The following is a 12,559-nucleotide window of genomic DNA, read 5'->3' on the forward strand; positions in this document are numbered from 1 at the left end:
TGTGGCCCAAAGGATGAGAGGAGAACCCCAAGAGGGTTCATTTCTAGCGAGTTAACATCTAGTGAACTGGGGGTCACCCCATCTGTGGGGCCTCAGAGATTTAAAACTTCCCCTCGAAACTGAGGCCATGATGCCTCCTCCCACCCAATTCCACTTCCTGGCTGGGAAATGAGGCTTCCATGGAGGAAAGGGTCCACAGGGCCTTTGCTAGAGGGTGGGTCAAGGCGTCGAGGGTAGGAGAGTGGACAAGGCCTGGCCTCAGGAACCGAAGCTGACTTCTGCTGAGTTCTAGTTACCTTGCCTGAGTGACCTAGCTGGTGACCTTGAGCAAATTCCCTCGCACTCTGTGCCTCAGTGGCCTCCTCCAAAGGTAGAGATGACAACAGCACCTGCCCCTTAGGCGATGATACAAAGAAATCTCCCAAAACAGTGCCTGGAACATGATCAGCACTTAGTAAATGTGAGCCACCACCACCACACCACCATCGTTGTCATCTCAGAGGACAAAAGTAAATAGACCAGGACTTTGGTAAATAAGCTTTGTTCATGCCCAGTTTTGTTAGTCTTGGTTCCTCCTCTGCGGTGAAAGAGGGGTGAATGCTTGTCTCTGGAGGCAGAAGAGGAGCGGGCACAGAGGGCTTGGGAGAGAAGAGCCCCAAGGAACAGAAGGGCTGTCGGTGGCTCTGGGGAGGGCAGGGGGTGGCCCTGGAGCAGGCTGCCCTTTTGGCCTTGAGAAGCGGCTCCTGGAATTACTTACTGCTCCTTGGGAGAGGGGGGTCAAGGCGAAACGATTGCTGTTAGACACTTGACCCACCGCATCCGAGTCTTTTGAGAGCAGCGTGTCTGTGAATTCAAAATGGGATCTAAACTGAGGGGACCGGAGGGCAGATCAACGGAGGAGAAACTACATCTGTTATTTTTTGAGGATTTTCAGACATTTCTCAGCTGGACACAGTGAGTCTTATGTTCTTCCTTTTGGACACTCCATCTGATCCCGTGGTGGTGACAGTCAATTTCTGAATAAAAACCTTTGAAGAAGGAAGACTGGAGCTGGACGGGAAGGTTCTAACCCAAGATGGGAATGCATGATGACATTTTACTGGCCCATATTCAGATTTTTTTTTTCAGTGCTTTTAGCTCTGTGGAAAACCATGCGCATGATTTAGCTATCTCTAGGGACCAAATGTAAAAACATTTCACGAACTTTGGAAAAATCGTCCCCCAAAGCATTTCTCTTTGGTTTTAGCAGTTCAAGTAAGGATCCTCTCTTCTCCTCCCATCTCTCTTCCTTCCAGCCCCATTGTGGCAAATGAAGTAACCAGTTGCCCTCCATTCAAGAAGATAAATAGCACAGAGGTATGGCCTTGGTGTTGTGTGAAACTTTATGGCGAGTGTTTCTGAATCTTCCTGTGGGCCGGTCGGTCGCTGGAGTATGGGAGGGGGATGAGAGGGAGGCGGTAACAATGAGGACATTTGCAAGCTCTTGGGGCTGTGTAAATAAATAGCTGATAGGCTCACAGTTTCGGGAGCCAAGAATGGGTATCTGAAGTTATTTCTATGCATCTTTCTGAGGCTCTCTACAGCCCTGGGAGGCCTGTTTGAGCTGCAGTCAGCTTCCACATTAAACTGTGGTTCTGGCGCCACCTGAGGTATGGGTTTGGGGATTGTCTCGGCTACTTACTAGCTGTGTGACCTTGGGCAAGTCACATAATGGTGCCTGACACACAGTAGGTGCTTAATGAGTATGGATCAAATGGATAAATAAACAAGTAAGCCACCTGCCTGAGCCTCAGTTTCCTCCACTGGGAAATGGGGGGGAATAAAGCCGCCCCAACAGGCTGCAATCATGTAGGTAAAACTGTTTCCTAGGACAGCTTCCTAAACTGTCATGCGTTTCACCTGAGTCACCCGGGGAGCTGCTCACATGCAGATTGTGACTCAGTAGGTCTGGGGTGGGTGGACCTGAGTTCCGCATTTCCAACTGACCCCCAGGGGATGCTGACGCTGCCTGTGAGGACCACACTTTGAATAGCTAGGTCCAACTCTAAAATGCTCTACAAATGCCTGAGATTATGAACATCTCTTCAGCCAATGGAGTCAGAATAGACTCCAAGGATAGATTAACAATTGTCCCAGGATGGGGCCAGCCCGGTGGCGCAGCAGTTAAGTGCGCACGTTCCGCTTCAGCAGCCCGGGGTTCGCCGGTTTGGATCCTGGGTGCGGACATGGCACCGCTTGGCAAGCCATGCTGTGGTAGGCATCCCACATATAAAGTAGAGGAAGATGGGCATGGATGTGAGCTGAGGGCCAGTCTTCCTCAGCAAAAAGAGGAGGATTTGCAGCAGATGTTAGCTCAGGGCTAATCTTCCTCAAAAAAAAAAAAAAAAACAAAAACAAAAAACCAAAAACACAATTGTCCCAGGGTGCCCTCAATTGAGGGCTTTCCTGGGACACAGGACTCTCAGTGTTAGAACCACAGAAGTCCCAGGGAGACTAGAACAAGTTGGTCACTCTAACAGGATAGTGGAAAGGACGGGATGCTTTGGTCTGAGCTGCTGTGTGAACTGGGAAAAAAAACATCACCATAGGCGAGGGTGTTTGCTAAGGAGAGGAGCATTTTCCCACCTTAGATCAATTGGTCCCCCCTCCCCCTTATGTCACAGAGGCAGAAACAGGCTCAGAGAAGTTAGATGACTTGGCCCCCATCACACGGCTTCTCAGGGACAGGGCTGGGGCTACAGCTCCAGCCTTCTCTCGCCCCGCAGAGCTCGGCACTTTCTCCACCACTCCACATTGCCTTCTCCAACACATTCCTCCTTATTTGGCAAACACAGCATGTTTATTTATAAATTGGCTTGTTTGGAGCCTGAAATTTGGCATAGCTGATTTTGGCTGTGAGGAGTTCAAATTTTTCCTCTCTGTTTTGGTTTGCTTAACCACGTTTTGTGAGCAAAAAACGCAAAGTAATAAAAACACAATGAGGCTGCTAAAGTGGTTCTAATACAAAGCATCCAGAAATGTGGCAGCATCAACTTAGGCAGATTTATTTTTTGTCTCTAAATAGTAGATTAGAAACCCATGAGGTTTACTTCCAGGGATTTGCAAATCCCAAGTAAGTAAGCAGCTAGAGCCTTTTTCCACACTGTGTCTCCTGGAGCCGGGACCGAGGTCCGGAAGAGCACCCCTGATGGGCGGCTTGCTGGAGGCTCTGCCCCTGTTCCTCAGGGAAGGTCCTTAGAGAAGATGTCAGTCATCAGGCCTATGGTATGTGTGGTGATTTGCAGAATGTCACTCAAAATCCTTCACCCTTTATTTAGCACACAGCAGAAGTCGTAAAAGAATGTTGCCTTTTATTATTAACACTGAGAGTCCATGCAGAGAATTTACACTAAATATGTGAATCAGTGCATTTGGGACAGCTCGAGTGCCCTCAATCCCCAGATCCCTCTAATTGTGCAGTAGGTTCAGGTGGGTTTTTCTTGGGGTGAGGGGGGAGTGGAAAGAGGGAGAGAGGTTGGCTGCATTTTATCTGTGACTCTCCCTGGTGTTAGTTCTCAAGGCCAGGGAGTCTGGGTGCAGCCCGTGATCCGTGCTCCTTGAAAGTCCGTTATCTGTTCCAGGACCCAGAGAAGACAGCCCTCGCCCTTCCCACAACCAAATGAGTGACCAGCTCAGGTGATGAACGCTCTGCTTTTCAAATAGTGTGCTTGGCTGGCAGCTTTCGCCGCTGTCTTCGTTTAACAAACCAAGCTACAGGCTGAGCACAGCTACAGCTTCAGCCAATGTTTTTAGCAATAAAATGCACATGTGTGTGTCCATGTGTATGCACACATATACTTATGTATATATATGCCTGAATATGTATACACACAGCATACATTACACAGGAGAGCTCTGGCAAAACACACACATTTAAAAAATTATTTCCCATCAGGAAGCTCTGATTGTGACAAAAGGACATTTTCAACCTCAGGCCCCAGCCTGAGACCTGAAGAAGTGACCTCTGAGTCAGGGGCCTGCTGGGGTGAGTGGGTGATATATCGGGCTTCACCCTCCCTATGGTGGGAGGGAGACGGGCAGTCAGTCAAGCTGGGAAGCCCTGTCTGCTCTACCTGGAGCATTCCTGGATGCTGGGGTTGATGGCTGGCTTTATATGTACTCAAGTTCTACAGTCAGAAACCCTGGGACCTTACTGGATAAGTCCATAAGTTAGGGGCCACTGACTAAAGGAGCATGGGGTTGTACTTATAGGCTGATCCAGGGTCCCCTCTCACGCTGGGCCTCTGCATTCCTCTTCTTAGTCCCATTTTCTTGTTGCTCTCTTAAGAGTTCTGGTGTAAAGCAGAGCCTCCCTGAGAGGTTCTGATTTCTGGGTACAACACAGACAGCTCCCAGAGCCCTGTTTCACAGGGTTGAAGCTTCCTGTCACAGTGGTGAACTTTCACGGACCCTTCCCATCCCCCAAGTAGGATCACAGTAGCATCACATGCCCAAAGACACCGTGTGGGGAAGGCACCTGCCGCCGGCCTGCTTTCCTCGGAGATGGTGCACGCCCGGGGGGCGGAGGGGCCTGGGCGTCTGCGCGCTCCCTGTGGTTGATGGCGCGCAGTGTATGAAGTTCTACTTTGTCTTCCCGGATTGTCAGCCAAAGCTGGAGGGTTGACCATGAGACCCCTGTGTCCCCTTCTGGTCACTCACTCTCTGAGTGGGTCCCTCTCTACAGCTACCCATCTAACCTGCTCTAAACCTTGGAATAAAACTCTTGGGTCTATCTAAGAAACGCTTATCTCACGAGAGATCCTAAGGATAGCTGGGAACCAGCATTCACTCTGGGATGCCGGCTCTGTTCCTTGGGGACTGGGCTGCGTGTTTTGGCTCAAGAAATCCAGAGGCTCTGAGTGTCCAGAGGTCTCTCTTAGGGACACATATTTAGTTCTTTTTGCTGTAAACCAAGCAGGCTACCTGCTGCCACACAGCCCCACTGCCCTCACCACTGCCATCCCAGGGGCCAGCCAGGCGCCCTGACTGGGGCCAGAGGCACCTAGTGCTGTCTCTCTCCAGCTGCAGCGGTTACAGCAGAGGCTTCACCGCATTCCTGCCCCTTGCTTCACTTTCGGTGTTCTTTCCCTTCAGGAATCCAGAGCGGTTGGCAGAGCTCCCACTGGGAGGAAGCATGCTGGAGTTTGGGAATGGGACAAATGGGGCTGTGCACTGGCCACAAAACAAATGGCCCCACTGGCCATTTTAAACACATAAAGGTCATAGATGCTTTACTGGTCGGGCAAGAGCAAAAATCACCCTTTTGCCGGCCAGGAGTGCGGGGAGCCCAGATCATTTCAGCACCAAGCTGTGCTTCTCCCATTACGAGAGCTGTTACAGACCTCTCTGTCCATCAGAAGCTTGAAAAAGACTCTATTCTCTTTGCTGCATTGTCTTTTTTCTTTCTCAAATTCAGACCCTCCCCATCTCCTCCTTGTCTGGTTTATGAAGCAAACATACATACTGCCAAGGTCTGTGCTTCCCTCGGATTGTCGTTAGCGTCCTCAGGATAAACCAAGAAGCGACTGGAAAACCATCAGTCAGGTGTTTGGATGCGTCTGGTTATTTGTGGACCCCCCCACCCCCGCCTCCCGAGGCCTTGGACTTTAACTTCTTTCTTTTGCAGCGTCCCAGTGACATGCATAAAAGGACGTGACTAAGTAGAGACTGTGATTTTAACATTTATTTGCTGCTGCTATTTTTTTCTTTGAATGAGGGCAAGCTATAGATTTTAATTTTAAATGCACTTCAGAAGGAGCCCCAACTCATCGCTGGACAGAACTCCGTTAAAACTATGTTAAGTTTGGGAGCCTAAACTCTCTGCCCCAGAAACACCCAGCAGAGTTGGGGAGATGGCAGCAACTGTCCAGGTCAAGGTTTTCCATACAAAGTCCCTCCTTCCAGCGCCAGCTTCCTCTGTCCCAACCGTTCTGGTGGCTTTGCTTCTCAACAGAATCCAAGTGAAGTTCCCTGCTGGGTAGTCTCAAGAAGCCCTCTCGTCACCCTGTTCATCTTTAATGGCTATAAAATTCCAGCTCAGAGGAGGAAAAATGTTCATCAGGCAAGCCCTGCCTTTGGAGGGACTTAGTGGCACCGCCAGAACAGGCCAGTGAATGTAACGGACACCAAACGTGCCAAGGGAATAAAGAGCTGCTGCAGACGTGGCCGCGCACAGCACGGCTCGCCAGGCCGAGGCTGGGCCACCGCTGCGTGACGGCCAAGACGCGGGCGGCACACACGTTCAATGCAGAAGTACCCGTTCTCAGCAGATAGGGCAAGTGGAGGAGCGAAGCCTAAAAATGCCATTTCCCCACAAGTTCTTTTCTCTCCTCTCATTTGGCTTTCCCCTGATGACAACAGGCCATTCAGCGCCTTGATGGAGGGCTGGGGGAGTCAGACCTGTGTGTAACAGTTGGGAAGAACTCCTTCTTCAGACTCCTGGAGCCACAGAAGCTGGGGCTGAACACACAAATGAATCCATAGCCACGAGGACCAGCTCTTGAGTCTATGGACCCTGGCACACGGTGCCCCAATCTAGAGTTTAGTTCTCTTGTGTCGTATGCAGGGTTGTTAGGTGACCAGGAGCAGGGCATCTGGCCATCTCCAGGTGGGAGGGGCTTCTGGGCAGCTACAGAGTAGACCACTGAGAGACCCAGAAAGGGAGACCCCTTGCATCAAAACAGGATGAAATCAGGTTATTGTTCCTTACCAACTCAGTGGGGTTGCTTTTCTGCCCATTGCTTCAAATCTGCGGTGCCCTGGCACCACAAACCACTGTCTCATCTTCCCAGCCAGGGTATGTTCGGAGGAGGCCAGGGAAAGTCACTTCTCTGCGTTGCCTTGACTCATCTTTTTTGGGGTGCCTGGGTCTTCGTTCCTACTCTTCCAAGGAGAGAGCCGATGCCCTTAGCACTGCTCGGCCTCCACGAAGCTCTCCTTCTCGTGGCCCGAGGGCTCGACCTCTGTGTAGGTGGAGTGGTTGGGGTGGTTGCGGAACTTCATGGCCGGCCAGCGGTGGGGTCTCCGCTGCGGGGGACAGACGCAGAGTCAGCGGGCACGACCTCACCAACTGGGGACACCCCCCCCCCAGGGACAGCACTGGGCACCAACACTCTTTTACAAGGGCCCTGGGGGCCTCCTGTGAGCCAGGTGAAGGTCAGGGTCCTCCCCCCAAAGGCTCCCCACTGTGACCCCTTGGCCACTGGGAAACCTGCTGGGAGCCTGAGTTTGGAAGGAGGCCGTTTCACCCCTCTCTGCGTGGACTGCAGGACACTAGGCGAAGGCCTCAGCAACACGTGGAGCTGAGCCCTGAGAATGTGGAGAGTGAGGGGGCGGGTAAGAGGCGGAACGATCAGGGAGGCTCCAGGAATGCTGAGCTAACCCTCCAGACAGTACAGCTCCTGCACCAGCGTGGGGGGCCTATGGAAACGCAGCTTCCTGGGCGCGCCTCAGACCTGCCCCGTCAGCATCCCTGTGGCTGGGGGCCCCCATGTGATACCCATGTAGGCTACGACTTTGAATGACTGCTTAGGACTCACAAGAAACAGGGGCTGTCTAAACAGAGACGAGGGAACCACCTAGGCCTCTGGGTAATGAGGTCAGTGGGCTCATGACCGTGTGGAGGAGACTGTGGTCACAGAGGCGCCACCGCTGTGCCACGTGGAGAGCAGTGAGCAGCTGAGAGTGGAGGGCTGGGCCTCCTTCCCAGGCTGCACCTCAGCTGGCTCTTCCGAATTGTGAGACATTCAAAACCGTAGCATCCTCAGTGAAAGCTCCCAGAAAGAGCAACTCCTGGGATTATTATGACTTGTCAATTCTAATCTAGACATCCCAACAGCAGGCAAAGAGGCAGAGACCTCGGTTCCACTGTGGCTTTGAATAGGCACCAGGCCTGGAATTTGGGCGTGAGAGACCATAAATCGTTAGGGATTGCCTACACGGCCACTAAATGGACACGTCTGGCACTTCTTTCTTTCCTCTGGGGGCTCTCTGATTTCACAAACGGGGGAGCAAAAGCAGATGCGCTGTCCAGCGGAACAGGAGGCGGCTGATGTTCTGAGGCGCAGAGCCCCAGGGGTTAGGACTAAAAGGGCGCCAGCCAGTGTGCCGTGTGCCAGGAGGGAGTCCGTGAAGCTTCCTCAGGTAGGAACACGAGCCAGGCATGTCGGGGTGAGGGATGATTGGGGAGAGGCGGGTGCCGAATGGCCGGGGAAAGGCTGATGCAGAAGCAGACGGCAGAGCTGCGACGGAATTCTACACTGACCTCGAGGAAGAAGAGTGCAGCGTTGGAGGTGGGGTGGCCATTGATGTAAATGCCCGCCAGGATGATGGCCGCCACGAGGAGGACCGCCAGCACGATGCCCACGATGGTGCCCAGGTGCACGGGGGGGCCCTTTGTCTTGGGGGACAGGTTGTCCTGAAGGCCTGTGGAGAGTTGTCAGAGAGTGGCTGCAGGGGAATAAGGGAGGTGGGGCCATGGAGTCCGGGTTCTGACAAAGCCCCAGAGATGAAAGCCAACAGAACCTTCGGGTCTACTCATCAAATATGTGAAAACGTGGGATGGGATGTGGGTGGAATCATCATGAGTATGGCATTAACCCGGTTCTTGGCACGGTTCAGGTGGTTTTCCAAAATCACTTAAAAGTTGCCCAAGCATCTAACAAGGATCGTAAGAGAAGTTCTCTCTGATTATCTGTGCCACATAAGCACATTTAAGGAATTCACAAAGGGCACGTGATGGTGAAGAGTTTGGCATCTGGAGTCTGGCTGCCTGGGTTCAAAACCAGGCTCTGCCGCTTACTAACTGTGTGACCTTGGGCAAATTATTTAACCTCTCTGGGTCTCAGTTATCACTTCTGCAGGACAAGGATCATAATAATAACTACCTGCTAGGGTTATTGTGAGGGTTAAAATGAGGTAATTCATGTCAGCTGCTGAGGACCATGGCTGATATCTTGGATGACCTCAAAAAGTATCAGCTATTGCAATAGCAAAATGACCATATTTTTACCTGTCATTGTCCACTACCAGATTGTGACCTCCTAAAGGGCAGGGACAGTGTCTTATTCATCTCTGTGTCCTCAGCTCTTAGAAAAAATGCGGACCCATGGTAGGAGCTCAGTAAAAGAAATGGACTAGGTCCTCTAAGGGCTACTAAGCCAGCAAGCACTCGCTGAGAACATCCCAAGCATCTGAAATACATCCCAAGGAGCAGACTGAGTATTTCCATAGACCACAGAGCTGGAGGCTCATCCAGTCCAACCCCTTCCTCGTGTGGCTGAGGTGACGGACATACAGAGCAGCGGAGGGATCTGCCCAAGGACGCAGTCAGTGTCAGCCACCAAGCAGCCTTGTTCCCTCATATTACCTGGGCGGCTATTTGCTTCCTCTCCCTACCCTAACGGGATGCGGAGATAATGAAGTAGAGATAACAGGTAAGCATGAAAGCAATAGAAATATCACATCCTTTTTACACAGCTAGTGGGTGGGATGGGAGTCAACAGGGGGTGGGGATTTTTAATACGATGCTGTAAGCATCCAAAATCATTGATCTCCCCATCCCTTCCTCTCTGCAGAGGAAACCCAGGACAGAAACGACCCCGGGCACTCCAGTGCATGGTTAGTGCCTCTATCTGCCAACAGGTCCAGGGGTTGACGTGACACGCCCCAAGCTAGCCTCCCCTGAGCTGGCACTCAGCCCACAGCCTGCAGTGACCCTGACGATCCAATGGTCAGGGCTTGGGCCGATGAGCACATGGTGCAGAGGGAGGGGAATGTGGCTTGGTCCCCCTCCACACACACACACACACACACACACAGACACACACGCACACTCACACCCGCTGCCCACAGGAAGTAATGGCTCCATCTCTGGTGGGAGACCACATTCAACTGCCTCTCCTCTGCTGCTGGAACCAAGATGACAAGCTCCCAGCCGCTGGAGCTGGAAGGCATTTCCGTCTCCCCCTTGCAGTGGTTGCAGGAGGGCCTGAGCTGGCTCTGGGTACAGGGAGGGGAGGTGGGGCCACCTCACGTCATCAGAGAGATTCTTCTTCCAGATGACCCTGGGGGCAGGAGACCTCACCTCTGGAGCCCCGTAAAAGTTGTGGTGGACAACTTTTGTGTACTCTCTGCCCACTCAGCGTGGGAGACAAAGGAAACTTGACATAAGAGAAGCTGCTCTCCACCCCTCAATGACTGCGAGGCCCAAGGGGACAAGAGGCCAATGGCCACAGGCCCCACACTGCCACGCCTGCTCCAGCACAGCCCTTCCCTCCTCCTCTTGCTCCTTTCAGGGCGGTGAATATTCCAGAGCAGAGAGGCCAGGAGAAGAACTGCAGGGCGTTCCTGGCTGAGATGAGAAATGCCCGGAGGTAGACACAAGCTCCTTCCGTCCAGGGGGCCTGCCCAGAAGCCCCTCTGCCTTCCCACCCAGCAGGAGGCCTGGGAAGCTCCAGCTGCTGTTGGATTGAAAGCAAAGAGGCCAAGTGATAGCTGCACCCCTCTTCTGGGGGGTCCAAGAGGCAGTGGTCTGATGAAGAGGGGCAGGCAGCTCTGCACTCACCATCTTCTCCTGCATAGGGATTCAACTTGGTGTCATCTTCAAAGAGAAAGGAGAGAAGGCGCAAGATTAGTGGAATCATTATGGCCTTTGTCACTTTAGGTCCAAATGGACTTTAGGGAGATTCAGTCCCATCCTTCATTTTAGAGGCAAGGAAACTGAAGCACAGAGAGGGGAGGTGACTTACTCAAAGTCACACAGCAGTGTAATGATAGAATGCCATGAACAAGCCAACTTTTCCTAGTCTTACGTTCATTCATTCAAGAACTCTTTATTGAGTGTTTACTACTACGAGTTTGAGCACCGGGAGTAGGCACTGGGGGTGGACTCAGGAGGTCTCTGCCCTCAGGGAGTTAACATGTGCGGGGGATGGAGAGACAGTTAAAATCCAGCACAATGAAGCTCTAACTTGGGGCCTCACCCAGACAAAGGGAGTCAAGCAAGGATGAGATATGGGGCTGGCAAAAAGGGTTCCAGACAGAGGAAAGAGTGTGGGCAAAGGCCCCGAGTCAGCAAGAACTAGGCCAGTTGAGAAATAAGCAGCAGTTCAGTGGAGCCGGAGGGCGGAGAGGAGGTGAGTGGGGGTTGGTGAGGGTGAGGTTGGGGTGGGGGCATGGCTGTCTGGAAAGCCAAGTTGAGGACCATTCGCGTTCTCCTCAGGGACATGCGGACGCTGAAGGATCTGAGGAGGGTGTGTGTGTCATCAGAGCAGATTTGCCTGGAGGACGGTGTGGAGGACAGATTTCCACGCCAACACTCTCTGCACCTCAAGGTGCATGTCCTGCGGCTTCCTAGATAAGTCCCAGTGGTTGGCCTTCCCGTGGCTCTGCCCCACGGAGTCATATGGGGAAAGGAGAGCAAGAGTTCCAGGTCAGGAGAAGGCTCTAGATGACTGGAGATGGCTGCTTTAAGCACCAAAACTTGAAACAAATCGAACCGTTCCACAACTTATGGCCCCCAGCATGCATTTCATTTCCCTTCCCCCTCCAGCCCCTCTACAATCCAGGTCATTTTAAAGGCTTTACTGGGTCCCTTTCGTTCACAGGTGCTCAAGGCCCTTCACAATTTGTCTCCTGTCTTCTTTCCTCCTGTTACTTGCCACCACTCACCCCTGTGGCAGTGGCCATAACAAGTGGCCCAAGGCTCTCCCGACCTTGGAGATCTCTCAGGCCTCTGAGCAGCTGTACATACTGTTCCTCCTGCAGGGATGCCCTTCCTCTCCTTTACCATCCCTCTTTCAAAAGTCCCACTTCTGAAATGCCCTCTGCAGGGCTGGGCTTAGGGTGACACCAGCGAAACAGGGTCCGATTCTGTCTTTATTTAAAATTTTGATACTTTATTCATCATGGAATTTTGGCATTCATTTTGATTTTTATAAATATTACATTAAAATATTATTTATAATCATTGCTTTTTTCTTTTGGTGCTTTCTTACATTTTATACCTGAGTGGAGTGCCTCATTTGCCTCACCCCGGTCCTGGCCCTGGCCCTGTCACTTCCCAGAGGACAGATGGGTGTGTCTTCCTCTGTGTCCACTTGCATTTGGTACCTGTTTCTGCAGCATCTTGGGTCCCACTGTTCCCCTAGACTGTGAGCCCCCAGCACCCCACCTCTTTCCATTCCCAGTGCCTGGACACGGCACCCTGCTGTGCTGTACATTTCCAATAAACCTTAAAATATAAAAAAAATCACATCAGATAATGGAAGAATAAACCACAAGAAAATTTGTAAATGGCTCCCTATAGAGGAAAGAGGGAATGGGGAGAGAACTAGAAACTAAACTTCTTTGAATATACCTGCTTTTGTAGATTTGACTCTGGAACCATGTAAACTATCATTTAATTACTACATAACTACAAAAAATTAAATTTAAAAAGCACCCCTAAAAACTGAAAGTAAAACAAGACAAATAGACAGTTGTAGACTTAGAAGGATCTTTCTTTAGGAATTTCGATAAA

The 12,559-nt window shown here is 51.6% G+C and overlaps 1 protein-coding gene across 2 annotated transcripts in view; it reads right to left on the minus strand.

Annotated features, from left to right (window-relative positions):
- Positions 1-5,704: 5,704 nt before the first annotated feature.
- The window catches only part of PLXDC1 (plexin domain containing 1), a 56,575-nt gene continuing 49,720 nt past the window's right edge, over positions 5,705-12,559 (minus strand). Inside the window, exons 12-14 of one of the 2 annotated variants that reach the window (XM_014833797.3) lie at positions 10,604-10,639; positions 8,303-8,463; positions 5,705-7,065 (exon numbers count right to left, since the gene is read on the minus strand). In XM_014833797.3, coding sequence (XP_014689283.1) covers positions 6,946-7,065; positions 8,303-8,463; positions 10,604-10,639 — 317 coding nt within the window. In that variant the 3' untranslated portion in view covers positions 5,705-6,945. Of the gene's footprint in view, positions 7,066-8,302; positions 8,464-10,603; positions 10,640-12,149; positions 12,272-12,559 lie in introns of those variants that run through there. The other variant, XM_070483147.1, reaches the window with a different exon arrangement.

Source organism: Equus asinus, chromosome 13 (assembly GCF_041296235.1).
Source record: "Equus asinus isolate D_3611 breed Donkey chromosome 13, EquAss-T2T_v2, whole genome shotgun sequence".
Lineage (NCBI taxonomy): Eukaryota > Metazoa > Chordata > Mammalia > Perissodactyla > Equidae > Equus > Equus asinus.